At 30.9% G+C, this 27,168-nt stretch overlaps 1 protein-coding gene across 1 annotated transcript in view; it reads left to right on the forward strand.

Moving 5' to 3' along the window:
• The window catches only part of LOC139517758 (cyclin-C-like), a 39,321-nt gene that overhangs the window by 8,156 nt on the left and 3,997 nt on the right, over positions 1-27,168 (forward strand). The window contains exons 2-9 of the mRNA XM_071309143.1: positions 1,835-1,941; positions 2,657-2,741; positions 4,467-4,536; positions 6,771-6,822; positions 8,112-8,203; positions 24,547-24,638; positions 25,592-25,659; positions 26,240-26,319. Coding sequence (XP_071165244.1) covers positions 1,835-1,941; positions 2,657-2,741; positions 4,467-4,536; positions 6,771-6,822; positions 8,112-8,203; positions 24,547-24,638; positions 25,592-25,659; positions 26,240-26,319 — 646 coding nt within the window. The remainder of the gene's footprint in view (positions 1-1,834; positions 1,942-2,656; positions 2,742-4,466; positions 4,537-6,770; positions 6,823-8,111; positions 8,204-24,546; positions 24,639-25,591; positions 25,660-26,239; positions 26,320-27,168) is intronic.

Raw genomic sequence — 27,168 nt, forward strand, 5'->3', positions numbered from 1 at the left:
ATTTTAACTCTCTATGTCAGCATTTACACAACTGTGCATTTCCGCGGATTTTAAGTATTTCCAATCTACCAATCAAGAGAGGTGACATAAAAACGCGAGAAATAGTCCGTTTGAAACCCCTCTATCCTTCCTGTCCAGTGCAACCACCAGTATGTCTGCAATTGGTCTCTACGGTATCCAAACTTCTGGATTTTAAAAAGTGTCTGCAATTAGGCAAATTTCCCCTATCCACACCTGAAATAAACAGGCTATTTTATTTTTATCTTAAATTAGAATTAAAAAAAAGTATGTAATACATACAATTTTTACACTACGTCTACAGCTCAGGTGGATTTTACTTTGTCCACAGTGGGAGTGGGCACTGGATGCACTCTGCCCAGCCATAGGAGTGGGCATGCAATCTCTTTTGTTGAATCGTAAGACTTGCAAGTACAATCAATTGAAAAAAGCAGATAAGCATTTGTAATCAATATTTTTACAAAAAAAAGGAGATTATAGCTAGAGTGGGCACGGCAGTGTACAACATGTTTATAAATAAAATAAATATTAAATGTATAAAATAAAAACGAAAAACGAAGAAAAATTGTAAAAGTTTATAATACAAAAATATATGACCATGATGCCCAAACAAAAAGTAATAATTAAATAAAACATAAAATTTTTGTAATTACCAGATATGGCACAGAATATTGATGGTTTTATGTAACTGAAGAAGAAATATAAATACAACAGCAAAAATCATGTCACATATTTTAACATGTATATCATATGAATCTTGATTTTTCAAACTACCTCTAAGTCCATTGAAATATATTTTAAGGGCCTTTCTGTATTTGCAAAACAAATCTCATTACTTAAATCTTGAGAAAGAATTATAACAGCTAGAAGTCATCCATCTTTTTTTCTTTGTTTTCTCAGACATTTTCCCCCTAAAAACTGAAGTGGTTTATGCTTTTCAGAAAGACAACATGTAATCATAAAATCTTGATCCGTTTAATAGATTAGTCCACATTCATTGCTTCACTCCTGTACTTTTTTGTTATATTGGCGTCTTTGTTATACAGGCTTAAGAACTGAGTGTGTCAGACCCTTGTTATACAGTATTAAGAACTGAGTGTGTCAGACCCTTGTTACACAGTCTTAAGAACTGAGTGTGTCAGACCCTTGTTATACAGTCTTAAGAACTGAGTGTGTCAGACCGTTGTTATACAGTCTTAAGAACTGAGTGTGTCAGACCCTTGTTATACAGTCTTAAGAACTGAGTGTGTCAGACCGTTGTTATACAGTCTTAAGAACTGAGTGTGTCAGACCCTTGTTATACAGTCTTAAGAACTGAGTGTGTCAGACCCTTGTTATACAGACTTAAAAACTGAGTGTGTCAGACCCTTGTTATACAGTCTTAAGAACTGAGTGTGTCAGACCCTTGTTATACAGTCTTAAGAACTGAGTGTGTCAGACCCTTGTTATACAGTCTTAAGAACTGAGCGTGTCAGACCCTTGTTATACAGTCTTAAGAACTGAGTGTGTCAGACCCTTGTTATACAGTCTTAAGAACTGAGTGTGTCAAATCCTTGTTATACAATCTTAAGAACTGAGTGTGTCAGATCCTTGTTAGACAGGTACAAGTGCTATAGAGTAAATATGGTCTTAAATTTGTGTATTACACATTTACATGTAAACAAAATTTATTGAAGGTTAGTTGAGGTTTCCAAATAATGTAATTAATAACCAATGATTTTGAAAATACCCGGTATGTAAAAGTTCAAGTTTTTATGACAATTTTATATTATTATTGTGGTGTTAATTCATTCCGACATGTATATTAACTTTACAGCCAACAATGGGTGTTAGATCCACCAGAACTGTTTAAGAATAGACAGGCTGATTTGAATGTTTTAACTGAGGATGGATACCAGAAGATTATGATATTTTTTGCAAACTGTGAGTACATTTATTGTACATACATGAAACATAAGTTTTTTTAACAGATTTAACAATTTAGTCTGCGATTGCTCTGACTTCTTACAACTTTTTATGCAACAGAGTATATTTATAACATTCATGTAAGGAAATTGCCCACCCTGATTGTGGTTGCATATGTTGCAAATAAAATTGAGAATGGAAATGAGGAATGTGTCAAAGAGACAACAACCCAAAACCCAGCTGAAGCTACCAATGGATCTTTTAAGCAGCAAGAAAATCCTGCACCTGGAGGCAGACTTCAGCTGCTTATGTTTTGTCTCGTGCAAAATCATAAAAGACCCATAATAAAGCAAAAAAAACATACAGCATTCACTTACTTCTATATTCATCAATATATTTCTGTTTGAAAATTTGGCAAACAATGCGTGTAGTTACCAAAAACAAGCTCTTGAATATATTCAAACAACATAAGTATAGTTTTTATATATATATTTTTTTTTTTAATAAACTTGTTGAGCTTGCTGCAGTAATATCAAGTTTAATCATTCTCCAACTGCACACATTTCTGGTGATTTTGTCTATTTTCAGTTAAAAAATGTAACTTTATAAGAAAATATACAAATGTAAATTTATCAACTTACTGTAATGAATATTGATTTCAAGTTCTTTTTTGTATACATGTGTACATTCAAGCACAAAATGTGTTTTAAAATAAATTGATTTAAATTTTCAGTCATTCAGTCTCTTGGGGAACAGTTAAAATTGAGACAACAGGTTATTGCTACAGCAACCATATACTTCAAAAGATTTTATTCTAGGTAATACCTGTTTTATATAGCAAATTATACATCTTTAGGTTTTCCATATTACAATTTGTTTACCTATAATGCTATTGGTAGTATTTGGTACCCTAATACTAAAGAGCCGCTAACCCAATGACAATAAGCAGTGAATGAAAGAGTAAACTAAAAACTTTACTAAAGTCATATTTATTTATATGAATAGTAAAGATCTCTTCAGGTGGTATGGGTGTCTTCCTCCATCTTGGATTGTAAATAACAGAAACAAAAGTCCAGATTTTCCATCAAGTTAACAAAATTTGATGCAGGAATGCAGATATTTAATGTGAATTTTCATTTATAAGAACCAATTTATAAGAATATAACTTATAAATATTAATGTTTTTGCAAATGTTAATTATCTTTGGTTGTTTTAAAAAAAATTAATTAAATGAGCATTTTAAGGGGAGGTAACTCTAAAACAGTGCTTTTTCTGAAGGATTCTACATGAAATTTTCCTATTTTATATTTTAGCTGGAAAAAATGTATGGTGACCCTATCGTTTCTTTTGATATTCTCAAAGCAGTGTCTGAAAGCTATCTTTTCCTGAAGTATTTAACAATTCTATCATTTTGTTTAGTTTCTAATCACAAAATGGCGTTTTTTCCTGTATAATCCATACAAAATGTGTCATTTTGTCCTGTCCTGTAGCTTGAGAAAATGCGCGGTGACCTATCATTTTCATTATATTTTTCAACATGTATCAATAGATACTACGTTTTGGCAAAGTATGAACAAATTCTATCATTTTTATTTTAGACTCCCATACCACCTTAAGCAAAAGATATCCTTTGTTGTAGACTATTGAAACCCACTAGATCTACATACAGATAGAACCTTAGAGTAAAATCTGAAGTCACATGACCACTATAATTACCTTAGACTCTTGTTAAATAAAGTGGGTCTCATTGCAGTCTAAGCGTGACGTGGGATTGTTGATTTTTTGTAAGCGTGACACGTGAAAGTCAAATTATTGTGCCGTGAAAACGGGAAATGAAGTCTAGCGGGACACGGGAAATGACAAAAAAATGAGAATTGCTTACGTACATAGTGTAAGCGGGATATGGGAATCTGACAAAACAGTAAGCAGGATTCGGGATCAGAACCCCCCCATTAGAGACCCCAATAAACAGTCTATAATGTGGACATGTTTGTTAGAATATAAAAAAAAAGTTTTATCATTTTTTTGGCAGGAAATTAAATAACACAATGCAATGATGCTGTCCAGCCAATGATGTCAATGATAGTCAAACCAGATGACATGTCCATTTACACTATAAGCTATGTATAGGTAGACAATTACATACAATGTCATACTAAACATGCAAGGGCTGTATAGCAAGTCAAGGACGTTAAAATCTTCCATCATCATGATCAATGTCATTTTGTTTTCTTTTAGTTAATGATTTGGATGCTAGTTTTATGGAAGAAATGATAGATAGAATTACTATTTATGCAAGTGGTTTTCATGGCAATTTTTCAGATGTTTATCATTTTTCAATTGTGATAAGCACAAGCCACAATTACTACATGAAAATATATGAAATATGAAGATAAAGTTTAGCCAATAATTTTGATTTTTTACCAAATAAAAAGACAATGGAGATCAAAATCAAAATGTATATTGTTCTGATAATAAAAAAAGGCAGTTCACATTTTTATATTGACATTATATATAAGATTAATCTGACTTGTGTTTTCCAGAAACTCATTGAAGTGTATTGATCCATGGCTTATGGCACCAACATGTGTATTCTTAGCTTCTAAAGTAGAGGTAAACATAGACAGTTTTATATTTATCTTGTTGATGGCTTTTCCTGATTTCTATCTATATAATTGAAAATAAAAACAACAATTTTTCCCTGTAATGTGTAGCCATGCTCTAAATCCAATAAAATTTGTTTGCACATGCATATATTGACTACTGCAGAAAAATGAATTTTATCAAATTGGCATGCATTTAATATATTTCATTAACTTAAAACACTTCCAAACTCTTAGATGATGCACATGTTGTTACTAATTCATTTATCATGACTGTAATGTGTTGCAATTCGAAATTGACATATTTGACCTAGATACGACAACTGTTCATGCTGGCTGTTCAAAATTCCTCCCTCTGAAAAATCACATTGAAAGATGTTTGCTTGTTTACAAACAAAAAAAGGAGGTTCATGGAAGAACCTACACAAACGCTCTACACTTAAGTTATACACATTGGACATAAAAATTACCTTAAATGTCCTAATCAGAATTGAAATAATTGATGCAAGCTATACTTTATTGTAGTTTTAACATGGTTATGCATTATATTCGTGTTAATTAAGCCCTCACTATTGCTGGGGCAAAATAATCATGAATATAATGCCTAACAATGTTAAAACTACAATAAAGAATAGCTTGCATCAATTATTTCTGAAACATATTACATCACCAGATGATGCAATAATGGAAGTCTTTTGGTTTATAAAAATGTGTATATCTGTTCAATGACACTGGTACACAACAGTCAGTAGGTCTTACATTAGAATGTACTAGAAGTATGTGGAGTCTGACTGAATATCAGGACATGTAACCAATGTGTGTTTTAATTTATATAGTTAGCTATAGGCCAAGTGGCGGAAATTTGTAAAATTACTTTTTTTTTTCAACTTTAAATATTTTATTTCACTACTGGTTGTGAACAATGTCCCTTAGCGCTACAACAATGACGCTAAGGTTCCTCTCCGTGTTATTAATTGCTAATGAAACCAGGGGATTTGATTAGCAAAATAGATCTTATATTTATATTTTGTGTTAGTTGCATTTTACAAAGTATTCATACGAGCACACAATACATATATACATTATTCAATGATCCTATATATAAACAATCATATAAGAAATGAAAAAAAACCCCAGGTTTTTGTCTGTCATTTGTTTTGATATAAAAATAAAATCTAGTTAAAACCAAAAGTAGAATTTACCAAACAAGCATGGCTGGCCACATCATGGCACATGGCTTGACAAATCATTTCATGAAATGGTGAATAGTTTATTACAGTCATCAAGTCACTTATCAAATGTGTAAATTTCTAAACTTAGAATAATCGAATATTTCAGGTAAGTAAAAAATTAAGTATATAAAAGAGACCAAGAAAGGAGCTATTGTAAATGACTAGAAAAGCTATTTAGCACTGGAATCAGACTATTTTGTTTTTTAGGAAATATTTCAAAATCAGTTCCAATGTCTGGCTATTTACCATTCTAGAATTGTTTTGATTAATACACTTAAAAATACCTTTTGGTAACAGCAATATATAAATAAAAAAGAGAAAGTCCTGCTTGACTTCGTATAAAGTGTGAAAGGTAAAAAAAAGTTATTCTTTTTGCGCCTCAACCAAACATGAGTTTTCTGCTTAAGTCAGGTTGATAGAAACTACTAGTGATAGATCAATGATATTTTTTATAAAGTTGCATTGCTATCAGTACTTATCCCTGGCTTAGTATATTTCTAGGATTTTGTTTGGGTAACACACTTTGTAACAAAACCCATAGCCACTGGGTCTTACTAACCCATATATCTGGATGTTGCTATACATTACCCTGGGGGTGTCATACCCATTCCAGTTTCTCTGTCTCTATATTAAATACGTCTTATATTTGACTACCTGTAGGGTTCTACAAAAGGTACATCATGTGAAAAATATGCCAAATTGCCAAATATTTTTAGAAAATGAAAAATGTTGCTTTCACATCACACTTTAAGGTCCAATTTTTCTAAAAATCGTCAGATTTGGACTAAGACGGCTATAAATTTGTAATCTACATTCATATCCGTAGATATGGATATTTTAACACCCTTCAGTACCCTGTACACCCTTTGGCTTCACCTTAGGGTGTACTTGGATACTTCAGGTTGTTAAAATATCCATATCTACCGAAATGATGAAGATAACTTATAATATCAGTCTCAACTAATAACCTGTCAATATATGATTTAATTGAAGATTTTGATTTGATTTTCAGGAATTTGGTGTTATATCAAACACAAGGTTAATCAGTACTTGTCAGGCAGTAGGTAGGTAGTATTACAACAATATATTTTAATGCTAAGTCTATAGTATTCAGAATATAACAAAGAAATATAGAAAGTTAGTGTATTTTCATTCAAGCACACACTTATTTAACTAGGTAAACTGGAACTCAAAGTTGACCTTTGATCAATCAATGAATGTACTTATTATTTTATTAGTTTTCATCAGTTAAACTATAGGATTCAAAGTTGACCTTAGATCAACCAATGAATTCATGTACTATTTCTCTAAAGTTTTCATCAGTGATATTGGCAGATGCTATTTTTAGGTTACATTGTAATAATTTGTAGTCACCTAATTCCAAATTATTTATTATTAATTAAATTCATGCGAATCCTGGATCCAAGGTTTTGTCATGGAAAATTCACTTTGGTAGGGTCTAAAATTCTTGATTTCCAACTTTGTGTGCACAATTAAACCATCTGATTTTCTCTGTACTATAAATTGAAATTATGTTATCCTCCATCGCACACATCATGTTAAAAGTTCATGAATTTTTCATTTATTGTTAATTAACAAGGTTTTTTGATTTGAAATTCTCCACAATTAGATTTGTCCAAACTGTGAGAACTGATATATTAATAAAGTCAATAAACATTTAATCCATGTTTCATCAAAAACATTTAATATGAACAAAACAAGTTTTAAGGTCCAATTTATTAAAAGGACCAATTTTATGATTGTAATGCTTTGAAATATTGACTGTTACCCACAGTAAGCATGTAAAATAAAATAATATTCACTGTGCTTAAAAACAAATGTTTGACCCTCCTTAAAAATTATTTGTTTCCATTTATGGATCCTCCTCTTTTCTAATGAGTTAAGTAGGTTTTAATATAAAAGTAAGAGGATGTGATATGATTGCCAATAAGACATCTCTCCACCAGAGACCAAACCATGTAGAAGATCACAACTATAGGTCACTGTTAGGCCTTGAACAATGAGCAAAACCACATAACAAGATATAAAAAGTCCTGAAATCACGAATGAAAAACAATTCTAAAGAGAAAAGTAATGGTTTGATTTATGAAGAAAATAATAAATAAAATACAACAAATATGTTATACAGAGACAAACAATAACCACTGGAATACAGGCTCGGGACTTGTGACAGGCACATACTGAATGTGATGTGTTAAACATGTTTGCTTGCACCAATCATGTTTTAATTCTCATAGTACAGACTAAATTTCTATATATATATCTTATTTGTCAACAATAAAACAAATAACTTCTGTAACAATCTTATAAACATGTTATATTTTAATTTCAGTGAAGAACAAATTCTCTCATGCACACCCACTAGAATATCCATACAGAATAAACTTAGTTCTGGAATGTGAATTTTATTTACTGGAGATGATGGTAAGGTTTATCAATCTTTTTACTTACATCTATTGAAATTGTGAAATAACATAATTACAAAGGTAATAAAACTTTCCTTCTGCCCCCTCTTTGTGGAGTGTCAATAATTATATTTGTAATTGTATAAATAAACCAATTGTTCAAGACGTTTCGGCCATTGGCCTTCTTCAGTTGTTTATTATTCCTCTAAACTACATGGCTGCCATTCTTTTTTAAAATCTTTGAATCTTTTCAATGATTTTAAAAAAGAATGGCAGCCATGTAGTTTAGAGGAATAATAAACAACTGAAGAAGGCCAATGGCCGAAACGTCTTGAACAATTGGTTTATTTATACAATTATAAAAGATATGTTCCCTATTGGAATTTTGAAAACAAGGAATTATATTTGTGTCAAAACATCGGCAGGGTTTTTGTATTCAATATATTTTATATTAGATTATTTCTATTTATTTGAAGGGCTCTGAATAAAATCAAAGATTTTCTAAATTTTGAAAAACAAAACAAAAACTGTCTTTTTTTTTATATATTATAATAAGATAAGACATAAAACTTGCAAAGAATATTCTTCTAAACTGTTATTTCATAAATGTTGACAAAAACAACTCATGTAAGATAAATTTGAGGCCATTTGTCCACACAATGTTATAAAACCATACAATTAACACCTTTTATTGATTAGATTACTGATAGCTATCAAATGCTTGTACTTTTTCAAAACAACTGAATACTGTTTTTCTGTTTAAATCGAAACTTTTGACCAGTTCAAGGTTAAAAAGACCAACTGATAAAGGAAAAAGTCAGGGAAGCCAGAAAAAACAAGATGAAGGATGTTGAAATGTCATAATTCTTTTTCAAAAAACTTTTCACCATAACAATTTGTTTTGACAAGTTTATTTTTTTATGCGATAATGGCAACTGCCAGGAGCAACCCTGAATTTAACTTTTTGTTTGTTTTTTGCATTTGTTCATTCAGTAGTCAAGCTAATAAACAATCACTTTACATCACCACCTGACTAGGGGGTATTGGGTTTTGATGAATAAAACAAAAATTAAATAACTGATTACGTTTTTTCTACTATTGTAAAAACATGTACTTTAACTTTAAGGTATAAATTGCAATTATTCAATGCAAAGATTTATATTGAAGAAAAAAATGTATTTAATGACAAACATATTCACAAAAAAAAACCAATTGTAGATTCAACATTTTACCTGTGTAGGCATTTAATGTTAGGTCTGGAAAATGTTATTTCTTAACCTTTCGCTAGACTACATGACATTTTACAACACTGTTTACCATTTTCTTAAGGTTTTACATTTTGTTTTATAAGGTGAAATCGTCATCACTGTTTTATTCAAAATTGGAACTCTTATGTATCATATAGCTTATTAATTAAAGGTTTAACTTGCACTTTCAGGATTGTTTTTTTTAAATTTTTTATTGATCTTTTTGGTGTTCAAACTACAGTGCATACATACATTTTTACAGGACATAGTGAATGACATGACATGTATGGCATTGTTATACTATTGACATTATGCAAATAAGACATAGTAAAAATTTACAAGATAGTGGTGTGAATATTCAGTATATGATACGTCTTGAGAATACTTTGGAATACATTATACTACATGTATAAAAATATTAAAAAATAAATTTAATTAAATAACTTTCATGAATTCCCCCCATCTGTGGACAAATGACTCGTGTTTGTCTTTAGAAATATATAAATATTCTAATATCTCCAGACGTCTTTTCAAAAATTTAAGAAAAGCTTGTACAGATATGAACAGTCTGTCTAATTGTGTGTTCTTTACATAATAAATGTAATATTTTGCCTGTAGAATGCAATAATTTAAAACTAAGTTATCAGAATTCAATACACCAAAAATGACACTGTCTTTATTCAAGAATAGTTTTTCTCCAAAAACTGAATACCACCAATTTGAAAAATCTCTCCAAAATTGTTTTATTTCTGTACATTCAAAAAATTTATGCTCTATAGTTTCTATTTCTTTACAACTGGCACATTCATTAGTTAAGGAAAGTTTATATTTTTCAAGAAGATAATTATGTGAGACTATTCTGTGTAGTAATTTATATTGAAAAGCTTGTGGTTTGCTTTCTATAGTACATTTGAAAGCTAATGAATAAATATTTTTCCATTGTTCGTCACCAATTTCTATATTAAAACTTTCTTCCCATCTTTATTGTGAAATAGGAGAAACAGTTCCCTGATCGATAAAAAGTGAATATACATCTTTAGCAAATAATTTACTAATAGGCATTTTTTTATTCTCATGCTCAAAAACAAATCCAAATGAGTTGCTGTTAGGTGACATGTGTTGTTGTAATAAAAAATCTTTCCAGTCACGTGGTATAGCAAGCTTAATAGATAGAATGTCTACAAAAGTGACATTCAGGTTATATTTTTTGTTAATAGGGTCATGAGACAAAAACTTGCCTTTATCATCTACAATATCATTGATGAACCTTATGCCTTTCATGTACCAAGATCTGTAAAAAATACTCTTTTGATCAATTTTGATAAACGGATTGAACCAAATAAATTCTTTTCTAACATGAAATGCATTTAACGGGATGAAAATACCCTTGAAACGTTTCCAAGCAGATAGCACTTCTATATAAAAAAGAGGTGCTTTCAAATTCAAAAACTCAAATTCACATCTGCTCATAAACAAGTCCTCTAAATCAAAAAGGGAGAAAAATGCTTTGGAAACATGTTTCCATTTGGAGTCATGTTCTGACAGAAATCTTTTTACCCACATAATACGAAAGGATAACAGCTGTACTTCAAATTTGGAGCTTTCAGTTCCCCCTCGCTAGGAGACTTTTGAATAACTTCCGATTTAACTTTCGGAGTACTACCATTCCATAAAAAACTATTAATATCACGTTGTATTTTAATTACATAAGATCTTGGTACATGTGTAGATGAAATGACATAAATAAGCTTCGATATTGCAAGTGATTTAAGAATTACAATTTTTCCGATCAAGGAAAGGTTTCTGATCCTCCATAGTTTAATTATTGATTCCATTTTTGGAAAATGACGCAGTCATTGTTCCATAAGTGCCGACCTGATTTCTCTGCCTACCGCGCTTGGTTTCGTATTTACTAATTTCAATACAAACTGGAATGTGCTTGTGTTATCATTAATATGCATGAGCATTGTGTAGTAATCAGCCAGGAACCAGTTTACAAACTAACTGGTTTCTGTTTGTATTCCACTACAATCGAACAAAGTGTTGTAGTTTGACAGAAACCAGTCCAGAATTTTGTAAACTACAAAACGTAATCGGTTATTATCATTCCGTTTTGGTGTTTCATACCGACTTTTATGGTTTGAATAAGCTTAAGACCCTTCAAACATTAATGTGATAGGTATATTAAAGACTGTTTAACAAAAGGATGAAACTGTTTTGCTTTAAAAGTCGTACTATAGTGATATATGTTATGTACGGATTTCCACTCTCACCGGTTAATTTCTTCTTTTACACGTGCTTTTGAAACTTCCTGTTTAAACATCGCAAGTTTTAAAATTGTTTTTTGAGTGAATTAAACTTATTTTAACAATCACGAAGCGTTCGGGAATCATTTCAAGCAGTTTCTTCTTCTCTTTGATGATGGAAAATAGGTTTTCTCAAGAAAATACCGCAAACGATCGCAGAGGAATTGAAACGTACAAGTCAAGTCGGCACCTGGTTAAATTGGCATCTAGTCAAATCGGCACCTATTTGACGTCAATTCGGCTTCCAATAATATTTATTATAATATTTTCTATTCAATTAATTAATAACTGTTACCAAGTACATAGTGAATATTAGGTAAACAACGAAACCAAAGTGAATATGTTGTTGTGTATAAAAGTAAACAACGAAGCTATTGTTTTAACCATTAGACAACTATTAAAATTAAATGGAAAACTATGAGTCCCTTTCAATAAATCAAACTTTCATGCCAAATAATTAGCAAATTTAAGGTGGTTTTTTTTTCAGTAATGTTTAAACAGCATTAAACAAACAATCCTGTAAAAGACTCAACTGGTTAAATAATGCATAAAAATATCCAATATCTCATGTATTAGTCCAAATAATAATGACGTCTGACAAGGCTATTTTATTTTTTTCTGGGACGCCTTCCTAAGACGTTCGTAGGAAGGCTTCCTAAGAAGGCGTCCCAGAAAAAAATAAACATAGCCTTGTGGTCATAGGAAGGTGTCCCAGAATAAAATTTGAAAAGCCTTGCCAGACGTAATAATTATTTGGACTACTCATATATATCATTAAAAATACACCAAAAAAATCATGTAGTTGAGAAAAATAAATACATACAAAATGTACATGAACATCCAAAAAAGTGAAAGTTAGTATTAACTCTTTTTGCTTTAAAAATTTACAACTGCATTTAAGTATTGAATGCTTTTTTTTTGTAAATTCATTGAGGTGTAAAAGCGTTGACCGAAGTACTTTTTGTATGAAGCGCGTAAGCGTAAGCGCTTCATTCTAAAAATGTGCACACAGTCAACGCTTTTGCAACCCTATGAGGTTACAAAAAGAAACATTCAATACTTATAATTACTTTTTTTAGCTAGGATCATGAAAACACGAATTTTTTAACTTTTTTATTCAATTCATCTGTGCACTTTATTGTGGGACCACGTGTTATCATGAATGAAAAGTTTTATTGAGTGATGCAATTGCTTGAGGAATAACATGTGATGTGCAGTTAGCCAATCAGAATAAAGTATTATAATGAAACATATATCAAATGTAGTTATAACAAAATACATTACGTTGTAAGAGTTATCTCCCCAAACACTGTTTTTCTTGTGGCCACCTCTCCTTCGTAACCGTAAAAGATTTTATTTTACCAAATTGCTCGTTACATATTTAGGATAAGAATATTCATTTGAACCATAGCTCTATGGGGACTCCATATGAGAGTTATTCCCCCTTTTTCATTTGATTCAAGCGATATGCATTTTCAACTGGTAAACCATAACTGATAGAGACCTAGGGTCTTCATGAGGTCATTGGTACTAAAAATGAAAATGAGGTCAATGTCAAAGGTCAAGGTCATATTATAAATTTTGATTTTGGCTTATTTTCACTTTTCAAATACTGTATGACATTTTGACAAATGATTTTTCATAAATTATTAGTTGCGACATGTCCTTACTTGTATATTTTGGTTGAAAGGCTGCGCATACAATAAAAGGGAGTTTTTGTCCATCTTACATTTAAAATTACGCGTCAAGTGGTAGTACTCATTAACCAAACATATTAAAGACCTAGGATATTTTGATTCAAGGTCCATGGTTTGTGACCTTGAAATTGAGGTCAAGGTCATAGGTTAATAGGACGTCATAAAGCCATAGGAACTAACATTTTAAACTGATTTTTCATATTTCAATATAAAAATAGATCTTTTCTAGTGGAAAGACTTCAATTGTTCTCTGAACAATTTGTTTTTAATTTACTTCATATTTTGTGGGAGAAGGAGGTTCAGACAATGTGGTATCAGGTCTGTTTGCGCCCAATACACTTTCGCACCTCGCACGTTCACACCCAAGGTCCGTTCGCACTCTACTCATTCGCGCCCAATTTTAATTCAAATTCAAGTTGTTTTAAATTGCTTTGGTGTAAATACTGAATGTATTTATAGCTTGGTATGAGTAAAACATTGAAGATTTTAAAGGAAAAACACAAAAGATAATTGTTTTTAAGCCCTTTGATCTGAAACAATGAAACAATAAAATATAGGAACCAAAATATAGCAATCCACTATTATAACCAAAACATGATAAAATTTATTCAACACACAGAAAAAAAATTAGTCAGAATCTCACTTCATTATGAAAGAGGTCAATGAAACAAAGTATAGCAATACACTAACCAAAACATGATTAAGAGTTATTCCACGCTAAATAAAACGTTGACAAAATACCACTTTATTTAGAAAGGATTATTATTGTCTTTAACAATACGCTATCCAAAACATGATTAAGATTTATTCAACACAAAAATAAATGCTGTCTCACTTTATTTTGAGACAATGACAACAATTATACTTATAAGAAAACACTTGCTTACAGAGTTATTAAACACAAAACCAATTAAGATTAGTTGCGAACATGTAGGGTGTGAAAGTGAAAGGGGGCGAACATGAGTTGGGGCAAACGTGAATGGGCGCGAACGGACCCGGATTCAGCCTATGTACCAGTGAGAAATATAGAAGCCTTTCTACAGTATTTATTTGTACAATTCAGGTAGTCTTGACCTATTCATTTGTCTTAAAAAAAACCAGCCAGTTGGCACCTTCACTTCACACACACACATATACGAATATCAATTATATGCTTACGAGACATGTTGCATTGTTAAACTAATTACGGTATGTGAAAATCAAAACTTGCATAAAAACTATCCCAATATTAGAGACAGTGGCGTCATTTTTCTTCAGAGCTTTCAGCTCTTTGATTTCTATGCATGTATCTAAATTAGAACAAACCATTTCTTCACAACCATCTTTCCATTTAATAGGAAGGGAACCTTCTTTGTTAAACTTATTTCTTCCAATCCATGTTGCTTCGGTTTTAGAAAAATTTACTTTTAATCCTGAACACTTCTCAAAATCGTTAAAGGAATCTAATAAAATTTGTGCGGAGAATACATCTTTCAAAAAACAAGTGGTATCATCAGCCAACTGTGAAATTTTGATTTCATTATCCCCAATTTTTATACCAGATATCTGATTGTTCTTACGAATACTTATTGCCAGCAGTTCAACGGCCAAAATAAATAAAAAAGGAGACAAAGGACACCCTTGTCGAACACCTCTCTCAATTGTGAATGGACTAGAACTAAATCCATTATTAACGACAAGACTAGATATATTTGAGTATAAAGTTAAGACCCATTTCCGGAAATTGCTACCAAAATTAAAACAAACCAATGCTTTTTGAATAAATTTCCATTCTAGCGTATCAAACGCCTTTTCGAAATCGACCAGTAATATAAGCCCTGGATAATTCTTTAAAGTAGTTAACAATATAATATCAGCAATGAGTCGTAGATTTTCACCAATGTATCTACCAGCCACATATCCCGTTTGGTCCTGATCTATAAGCTTTGGAAGAAATAATTTCATTCTTTCCGCAATAACTTTGGCTAATAATTTATAATCAAAATTTAAGATAGAGAGGGGACGCCAGTTCGACAAGAGTGTTCTATCTTTATCTTTCTTTGGAATAAGAGTAAGAATACCCCGTCTTTGGTCTATTGAGAGGGTTCCGGTTTCGAAGGAATATTCATAGCTTTCTAACACATATTTTTTATCAATCCAGAAAATTTGTAAAACTCAGCAGTAAGCCGGTCTGTACCAGGGCTTTTATTATTTTTAAATGTTTTTAAAACTTTAACGCACTCAGATTCTGAAATATCTGCATCGCATATATTCTTTTCCAGATCTGTAAGCTTAGGAATAGAATTTAAGTCAAAAAAATTAGAATCACCTGAATATTTATCAGGGTCTTCTTTAGATGCGTACAAATTTTCATAGAAATTTCTCTCTTCGTTCAGAATTTTTTCTTGTGACACAATTTCAATGTCGTTTACAACTAATTTGTTTTACATTTATTTTTATAATTGTGTTTTTCTAATGATGAGAAAAATTTTGAATTTCTTTCATTGCCTTCACAGTGCTCGGCGTGTGATCGTATAATAGCCCCCCTTGTTTGATTATTTACTATTTGCTCTAAATCTTCTTTAACAGTGTCTAATTCAACCATAAGATTATTTATATCTTTATCTAAATATGTACAAGAGAGAGTTTTCTGAATTTTGTTTTGTTGTTTTTTTTAAATTGGACTCTCTTTCCCATAATTTCATGTTTTTATATACTTGACGGTTGCGCCTCTTATTTCACTTTTTATGGTATCCCATTTCAAATTTTTATTTTCTAAATTGTGATATTTATTATTACATTCTGATAAAGTATTTTTTACTATATCCACATAATTTTTATCTGTCAGTAAACCCGAGTTGATGTAGATTTTGAAACCAAAGCATTGAGCAAATCTGAAAAGGGGTTAAATTGTTTATCTAGTCAATATTTATATATCTGCTCTGAAATTTTCAGATGAATTGAACAATGGGTTGTTTGGTTCCTGCCTCACAATTGGTAATTTTTAAAGAAATTTTGCTGTTTTGATTATTATCTTGAATATAAGTATAGATAAAGATAAAATGTCAACAGCAATAATGTTCAGCAAAGTAAGATCTACAAATAAGTCAACATGACCTAAATGGTCAGTTGACCCCCTCAAAGAGTTATTGCCTTTTATAGTCAATTTTTACATTTTCATTAATTTTATAACAAAATATTTTCCTCTGTGTAACTAAACGGCCAAGTTTATTATAGATAGAGAAAATTGTAAGAAGCAAGAATGTTCAGTAAAGTAAGATCTACAAACACATCACCATCACCAAAACACAATTTTGTCATGAATCCATCTGTGTCCTTTGTTTAATACATGTATGGACATAGAACAAGGTGAGCAACACAGGCTCTTAAGAGCCTCTAGTTTATATATTATAACAAGATAAAACATAAAACTTGCAAAGAATATTCTTCTAAACTGTTATTTCATAAATGTTGACAAAAACAACTCATTTAAGATAAATTTGAGGCCGTTTAGTTCACACAATGTTATAAAACCATACAATTAACACCTTTTATTGATTAGATTACTGATAGCTATCAAATGCTTGTACTTTTTTTAAAACAAATGAATACTGTTTTTCTGCTTTAATTAGAAACTTTTGACCAGTTCAAGGTTAAAAAGACCAACTGATAAATGAAAAAGTCAGGGAAGCCAGAAAAAACAAGATGAAGGATGTTGAAATGTCATAATTCTTTTTCAAAATTTTTTCACCATAACTATTTGTTTTGACAAGTTTATTTATTTATGGGATAATGGCAACTGCCAGGAGCAACCTTGAATTTAACTTTTTGTTTGTTTTTTGCATTTGTTCATTCAGTTAGTCAAGCTTAAACAATCACTTTGTATCACCACCTGACTAGGGGGTATTGAGTTTTGATGAATAAAACAAAAATTGAATAACTGATTACGTTTTTCCTACTATTGTAAAAACATGTACTTTAAGGTATTAATTGCAATTATTCAATGCAAAAATTTGTATTGAAGAAAAAAATGTATTTAATGACAAACATTTTCACAAAAAAAATCAATTGTAGATCCAACATTTTACCATAATTTAACTTGTGTAGGCATTTAGTACATAATGTTTATTGATTTCAGGATTGTTGTTTAGTATTGTACCATCCTTACCTTACATAATGTTTATTGATTTCAGGATTGTTGTTTAGTATTGTACCATCCTTACCTTACATATTGTTTATTGATTTCAGGATTGTTGTTTAGTATTGTACCATCCTTACCTTACATATTGTTTATTGATTTCAGGATTGTTGTTGAGTATTGTACCATCCTTACCTTACATATTGTTTATTGAGTTCAGGATTGTTGTTGAGTATTGTACCATCCTTACCTTACATAATGTTTATTGAGTTCAGGATTGTTGTTGAGTATTGTACCATCCTTACCTTACATATTGTTTATTGATTTCAGGATTGTTGTTGAGTATTGTACCATCCTTACCTTACATATTGTTTATTGATTTCAGGATTGTTGTTGAGTATTGTACCATCCTTACCTTACATATTGTTTATTGATTTCAGGATTGTTGTTTAGTATTGTACCATCCTTACCTTACATATTGTTTATTTATTTCAGGATTGTTGTTTAGTATTGTACCATCCTTACCTTACATAATGTTTATTGATTTTAGGATTGTTGTTTAGTATTGTACCATCCTTACCTTACATATTGTTTATTGATTTCAGGATTGTTGTTTAGTATTGTACCATCCTTACCTTACATAATGTTTATTGATTTCAGGATTGTTGTTTAGTATTGTACCATCCTTACCTTACATAATGTTTATTGATTTCAGGATTGTTGTTTAGTATTGTACCATCCTTACCTTACATAATGTTTATTGATTTCAGGATTGTTGTTTAGTATTGTACCATCCTTACCTTACATAATGTTTATTGATTTCAGGATTGTTGTTTAGTATTGTACCATCCTTACCTTACATATTGTTTATTGATTTCAGGATTGTTGTTTAGTATTGTACCATCCTTACCTTACATATTGTTTATTGATTTCAGGATTGTTGTTTAGTATTGTACCATCCTTACCTTACATATTGTTTATTGATTTCAGGATTGTTGTTGAGTATTGTACCATCCTTACCTTACATATTGTTTATTGATTTCAGGATTGTTGTTGAGTATTGTACCATCCTTACCTTACATATTGTTTATTTATTTCAGGATTGTTGTTGAGTATTGTACCATCCTTACCTTACATAATGTTTATTGATTTCAGGATTGTTGTTGAGTATTGTACCATCCTTACCTTACATAATGTTTATTGATTTCAGGATTGTTGTTGAGTATTGTACCATCCTTACCTTACATAATGTTTATTGATTTCAGGATTGTTGTTGAGTATTGTACCATCCTTACCTTACATATTGTTTATTGATTTCAGGATTGTTGTTGAGTATTGTACCATCCTTACCTTACATATTTTTTATTGATTTCAGGATAGTTGTTGAGTATTGTACCATCCTTACCTTACATATTGTTTATTGATTTCAGGATTGTTGTTGAGTATTGTACCATCCTTACCTTACATAATGTTTATTGATTTCAGGATTGTTGTTTAGTATTGTACCATCCTTACCTTACATAATGTTTATTGATTTCAGGATTGTTGTTTAGTATTGTACCATCCTTACCTTACATATTGTTTATTGATTTCAGGATTGTTGTTTAGTATTGTACCATCCTTACCTTACATAATGTTTATTGATTTCAGGATTGTTGTTTAGTATTGTACCATCCTTACCTTACATAATGTTTATTGATTTCTGGATTGTTGTTTAGTATTGTACCATCCTTACCTAACATAATGTTTATTGATTTCAGGATTGTTGTTTAGTATTGTACCATCCTTACCTTACATAATGTTTATTGATTTTAGGATTGTTGTTTAGTATTGTACCATCCTTACCTTACATAATGTTTATTGATTTCAGGATTGTTGTTTAGTATTGTACCATCCTTACCTTACATAATGTTTATTGATTTTAGGATTGTTGTTTAGTATTGTACCATCCTTACCTTACATAATGTTTATTGATTTCAGGATTGTTGTTTAGTATTGTACCATCCTTACCTTACATATTATTATACCTTTCATATATTTTAAACAATTCTATTTGGTGAAATGTTATCACGTGACATGGAATAATTCAGTTGTTTTTTCATTCAATTGCAAGGAAGGATGAATAACCCTAAAAATTTCCACCAGCGGTGAATTACCCTATTATTCACCGGCGAATAACCTTTTGAGTTTGTTGATTTGTACTTGAGTTATCTCCCATGAAAATGACGTCATAGAGGTAAATAAACAAAATGGCAGCGTTCACGTTAACTGGAAGCTCATTGACAGAGAGACGAGGAAATAAGGCATTGGACATGAATAGAGTGCCAGCAGCTGATGATAGCTCTTATAGAGTAACAGTCCTTTATAGGGCCATCAATATTTTACAAAAAGATTCTACCTTTGTTGTACATTCTAGAAATTCTAGAGCACAAATGTATTTTCAAACGTCAGTTTGTCTTTGATTTTGTTATGTAAAAAATATATTGAAAGTTTTCGAAAGGCCTTTCCACTGTTAGTTCGGTATAATAAAACAATTGTGGCCCGTTGAAAAGGTGAATATCCAAAATTGTCAACCCTTAAAAGTTATTTCACTTCGGGCTGCGCCCTCAGTGAAATAACCTTCTCGTGTTGACAATTTTGGATATTCACCTTTTCAACGGGCCATAATTGTATATTATTATACCTTACATATATTTCAAACAATTCTATTGGGTGAAACCTTATCACGTGACATGGAATAATTCAGTTAATTTTCATTCAATTGCAAGGAAGGACGAATAACCCTAAAAATTTACACCAGCGGTGAATAACCCTATTATTCACCGGTGAATAACCTTTTGAGTTTGTTGATTTGTACTTGAGTTACCTCCCATGAAAATGACGTCACAGACGTAAATAAACAAAATGGCAGCGTTCACTTTACACTGGAAGCCCATCGAGAGACGAGGAGATAAGGCATTGGGCATGAATAGAGCTGAGAGTGCCAGCAGCCGATTATATCTCTTATAAACAGTCCTTGTCAGGACCATCAATATTTTACAAAAAGATTCTACTTCTGTTGTAAATTCGAGAAATTCGAACACAAATGTATTTTCAAACGTCAGTCTGTGTGTTATATATGTTAGAAATATAGGCACTATAGTAAGTGTTTGATATGCCCTTCCACTGTTAGTTCGGTATAATAAAACAATTGTGGCCCCTTAAAATCGATGAATATCCAAAATTGTCAACCCTTAAAAGTTATTTCACTTCAGGCTGAGCCCTCATTGAAATAACCTTCTTGTGTTGACAATTTTGGATATTCACCTTTTCAACGGGTCATAATTGTATATTGTTTATTGATTTCAGGATTGTTGTTTAGTATTGTACCATCCTTACCTTACATAATGCTTATTGATTTCAGGATTGTTGTTTAGTATTGTACCATCCTTACCTTACATAATGTTTATTGATTTCAGGATTGTTGTATAGTATTGTACCATCCTTACCTTACATATTGTTTATTGATTTCAGGATTGTTGTTTAGTATTGTACCATCCTTACCTTACATATTGTTTATTGATTTCAGGATTGTTGTTTAGTATTGTACCATCCTTACCTTATGTATTGTTTATTGATTTCAGGATTGTTGTTTAGTATTGTACCATCCTTACCTAACATAATGTTTATTGATTTCAGGATTGTTGTTTAGTATTGTACCATCCTTACCTTACGTATTGTTTATTGATTTCAGGATTGTTGTTTAGTATTGTACCATCCTTACCTTACGTATTGTTTATTGATTTCAGGATTGTTGTTTAGTATTGTACCATCCTTACCTTACATAATGTTTATTGATTTCAGGATTGTTGTTTAGTGTTGTACCATCCTTACCTTACATATTGTTTATTGATTTGAGGATTGTTGTTTAGTATTGTACAATCCTTACCTTACATATTGTTTATTGATTTCAGGATTGTTGTTTAGTATTGTACCATCCTTACCTTATGTATTGTTTATTGATTTCAGGATTGTTGTTTAGTATTGTACAATCCTTACCTTACATAATGTTTATTGATTTCAGGATTGTTGTTTAGTATTGTACAATCCTTACCTTACATATTGTTTATTGATTTCAGGATTGTTGTTTAGTATTGTACCATCCTTACCTTACATATTGTTTATTGATTTCAGGATTGTTGTTTAGTATTGTACAATCCTTACCTTACATATTGTTTATTGATTTCAGGATTGTTGTTTAGTATTGTACAATCCTTACCTTACATAATGTTTATTGATTTCAGGATTGTTGTTTAGTATTGTACAATCCTTACCTTACGTATTGTTTATTGATTTCAGGATTGTTGTTTAGTATTGTACAATCCTTACCTTACGTATTGTTTATTGATTTCAGGATTGTTGTTTAGTATTGTACCATCCTTACCTTACGTATTGTTTATTGATTTCAGGATTGTTGTTTAGTATTGTACCATCCTTACCTTACGTATTGTTTATTGATTTCAGGATTGTTGTTTAGTATTGTACCATCCTTACCTTACGTATTGTTTATTGATTTCAGGATTGTTGTTTAGTATTGTACAATCCTTACCTTACGTATTGTTTATTGATTTCAGGATTGTTGTTTAGTATTGTACAATCCTTACCTTACGTATTGTTTATTGATTTCAGGATTGTTGTTTAGTATTGTACCACCGTTACCTTACGTATTGTTTATTGATTTCAGGATTGTTGTTTAGTATTGTACCATCCTTACCTTATACAATTATGGCCCGTTGAAGAGGTGAATATCCAAAATTGTCAACACGAGAAGGTTATTTCATTGAGGGCGCAGCCCGAAGTGAAATAACTTTTAAGGGTTGACAATTTTGGATATTCATCGATTCTAAGGGGCCACAATTGTTTTATTATACCGAACTAACATTGGAAAGGCCTTTCGAACACTTCTTTGGACTTTACACAACAGTCAACACAAACACACAAGCTGAAAATACCTTTAACGGATTTGTGTTCTAGAATTTCTCGAATGTACAACAAAGGTAGAATCTTTTTGTAAAATATTGATGGCCCTGAAAAGGACCGTTTATAAGAGACACTGCTGCTGGCACTCTCTCATGACCACTGCCTTATTTCCATTTCTCTCGGTGGGCTTCCAGTGTAACGTAAACGCTGCCATTTTGTTTATTTACGTCTGTGACGTCATTTTCATGGGAGGTAACTCAAGTACAAATCAACAAACTGAAAAGGTTATTCACCGGTGAATAATAGGGTTATTCACCGGTGAATAATAGGGTTATTCACCGCTGGTGCAAATTTTTAGGGTTATTCGTTCTTCCTTGCAATTGAATGGAAAACAACTGAATTATTCCATGTCACGTGATAACGTTTCACCCAATAGAATTGTTTAAAATATATGTAAGGTATAATAATACATATTGTTTATTGATTTCAGGATTGTTGTTTAGTATTGTACCATCCTTACCTTACATATTGTTTATTGATTTCAGGATTGTTGTTTAGTATTGTACCATCCTTACCTTACATATTGTTTATTGATTTCAGGATTGTTGTTTAGTATTGTACCATCCTTACCTTACGTATTGTTTATTGATTTCAGGATTGTTGTTTAGTATTGTACCATCCTTACCTTACATATTGTTTATTGATTTCAGGATTGTTGTTTAGTATTGTACAATCCTTACCTTACGTATTGTTTATTGATTTCAGGATTGTTGTTTAGTATTGTATCATCCTTACCTTACATAATGTTTATTGATTTCAGGATTGTGGTTTAGTATTGTACCATCCTTACATTACATATTGTTTATTGATTTCAGGATTGTTGTTTAGTATTGTACTATCCTTTAAGTTACCTTACATATTGTTTATTGATTTCAGGATTGTTGTTTAGTATTGTACCATCCTTACCTTACATATTGTTTATTGATTTCAGGATTGTTGTTTAGTATTGTACCATCCTTACCTTACATATTGTTTATTGATTTCAGGATTGTTGTTTAGTATTGTACCATCCTTACCTTACATAATGTTTATTGATTTCAGGATTGTTGTTTAGTATTGGACCATCCTTACCTTACATATTGTTTATTGATTTCAGGATTGTTGTTTAGTATTGTACCATCCTTACCTTACATAATGTTTATTGATTTCAGGATTGTTGTTTAGTATTGTACCATCCTTACCTTACGTATTGTTTATTGATTTCAGGATTGTTGTTTAGTATTGTACCATCCTTACCTTACGTATTGTTTATTGATTTCAGGATTGTTGTTTAGTATTGTACCATCCTTACCTTACGTATTGTTTATTGATTTCAGGATTGTTGTTTAGTATTGTACCATCCTTACCTTACATATTGTTTATTGATTTCAGAATTGTTGTTTAGTATTGTACCATCCTTACCTTACGTAATGTTTATTGATTTCAGGATAGTTGTTTAGTATTGTACCATCCTTACCTTACGTATTGTTTATTGATTTCAGGATTGTTGTTTAGTATTGTACCATCCTTACCTTACATATTGTTTATTGATTTCAGGATTGTTGTTTAGTATTGTATCATCCTTACCTTACATATTGTTTATTGATTTGAGGATTGTTGTTTAGTATTGTACCATCCTTACCTTACATATTGTTTATTGATTTCAGGATTGTTGTTTAGTATTGTACCATCCTTACCTTACATAATGTTTATTGATTTCAGGATTGTTGTTTAGTATTGTACCATCCTTACCTTACATATTGTTTATTGATTTCAGGATTGTTTTTTAGTATTGTACAATCCTTACCTTACATATTGTTTATTGATTTCAGGATTGTTGTTTAGTATTGTACCATCCTTACCTTACATATTGTTTATTGATTTCAGGATTGTTGTTTAGTATTGTACCATCCTTACCTTACATATTGTTTATTGATTTCAGGATTGTTTTTTAGTATTGTACAATCCTTACCTTACATATTGTTTATTGATTTCAGGATTGTTGTTTAGTGTTGTACCATCCTTACAGACCTTTAACAGAGTACTTTAAAGAACTACAACAAGATGAATCTCTCTTTCCATTGGCTTGGTAAACATGTTTATATACAGATATTAATTAGTTTACTGTGTGGTAGGCATCATTGTGACAGCAAACCAACAACAAACAGATAAGGAGAAAGGATCTGTAGTGATAATCATTTGTTAAAAGAGAAGTGAAATATAACAAAGGGAACTTCAAATTCATAAGTTGAAAAACTGACAACTCCATGGCAAAAAAAACCCCAAAACTACCAAAAGACACAAAATTACACAAAACAAAACATAGAAAAAAAGGACTGAGCAACATGAACCCGACCAAATATTGGATATATTTACTTTACGTTAATCTCTAAAAAGGACCAAAACACAATCAATAACATAACTTAAACACATTCACATGTAGTTGGGTAACCCTTATCGATAAGTCTTTTAACTGGATATAAAAAAGAGAGAAGAAACCAAAGGGGCAACAGAAAATCCATTAAAAGTAGGCAACATCAAGGCCAAAAATTAAACTGACACAAGGATAAACTACATTAAAAAAACACTTCATAAAAAAGTTAAGACTGAGTAACATGAACCCAATCAAAAACCAGAACCAGAATTTTGTATTTGATTTTGACAGAGCTGTTGAAGTTGACTTTCAAGTCCAAACTGTTACATGACAAACCTTTCAAAAGTTGAATAATAAAAATACCGACCTCCAAGGAATATTCAAGAGGGAAAGTCCCTTAAAAATGGGCAAAATCAAAAGCTCAAACACATCAAACTAATGAATAACAACTGTCATATTCCTGACTTGGTACAGGCATTCCCTTATGTAAAATAATCAAAATCCACAAGAATGAAGAGCAGATTTTTATTAGAAATGGTCTAATAATTTAATCTACTATCTATGCAATATATGATATATATATGAACTAGAATAAAAAAAATAGTTTGTTAAACTTATACCTGTGTTGCCATGATGATAAAACTAATGATGTATTTATTATTGTGCAGGAGAATAGTAAATGACAGTTTAAGAACAGATGTATGTTTAACATATCCTCCATATTTGATATCTTTAGGTAAGATTGATATGTGACTTGGAACTGTTATATATAAGTTACTGCCATTATTGAACATCAATGTTCTGTTCATTAATTCTAAGTCATAGTTGCTGAAAAGTCAAACTCCCCTTATAACTTGGTGAATGCCAGTTTCGGGACCAAACTTTTATCAAAGGGAATATCTTTACAAAACATTACTGGATATTTTCAATGGGATGATCAGGAAAACACCTGTTGATTTTCAGTTCATAAAGTCAAGGGTGAAGATGACAAGCAATTGATGAACTGAAATTTTGGCAAAACTTTAATCTTCGTAGTATCTTTCTGAACAACCTATTACTAATTAGGTAATGTCCCATAGCATAAGGAAAATCCCTATCTATATGGGGATCAATAGATTAAAGGGCAAAGTTACAACAAAAAATGATATACTGTAATTTTGTCAAAGTTTTGATTTCTAGTTGATATCTCTTAAACCATATGTCCAACTTTTACTCATCTTGCTTTGACAATCCCTAATAAGATGATTAAGAACTCTATTGTCAAAAATTTCGAAATGCTCTAATATGTTTCTATATGAATTCTATATTGTTTACAGCATGTTTACATATAGCCTGTGTTATACAACAGAAGGACCTGCGACAGTGGTTAGCTGAATGTAATGTAGATATGGATAAGGTATGTTTATATATTATATAAATAAGACTGTGTGTTCGAACTTTTGAATTATTACACATTTGATCATGCATTTTTATTTTATAGCTTACTGTAAGATATGGGTTTTGCTGATAGTTTAAGGCTGTACAGTGACATAAAGTTGTTTCCGTCCTCATCATTTTCTGTCAAACCACATTTCCTTTACTGTAGAATCATTATTATTCGTTGGATATCTCTTTTGAGGATTTCATGGGAATAGGTAAAATAGGAATTTCAATTTTCAACTAAGTACAGATTTTTATAGGCTTGTATACTTGTATACAGACTATGACAAATTCATCAAATCTGATACTGTATAAACATTAATTTTTCGTGGGGTTAAAATTTCGTGGTTTTGTATCCAAAAAGTAAGTTCGTGGGGATTAGTGTTTAGTCACGTTTCTCCAACATTTGATTATTAGACTAAAACAACATAAGGGATTAGGGGGTCCTCATAAGGACTGGCATCGTGATAATTACCTGTAATTCACCTATATCAGGTCTTAACTAAAATATTGCAAAAAGGGATATTGTTAAAAAATATTTATATCAAAACATCAACAAACCATATATTTTTGGTCGAGTATAACCAGAAACGGTTACGTAAATATTTTCATCCGCCGTATTTGATTTACAAAATTAAAAAGGTTATTCAACAAAAAATCCTTAAACAAACAAGGGAAATTCTAATCAAACTGAAAATTTCATAAAAAATTATGAAGAAATAATCCCGAAATTATTTTTTTTAAAAGATTTTTTTTTATTAAAAGTAACATGAAAAGTCGAAATGTTCACTGACTGTACCTCATTTTAGTAATTTATTCTATTACT

The sequence above is a fragment of the Mytilus edulis genome, chromosome 3 (genome assembly GCF_963676685.1).
Source record: "Mytilus edulis chromosome 3, xbMytEdul2.2, whole genome shotgun sequence".
Taxonomy (NCBI): domain Eukaryota; kingdom Metazoa; phylum Mollusca; class Bivalvia; order Mytilida; family Mytilidae; genus Mytilus; species Mytilus edulis.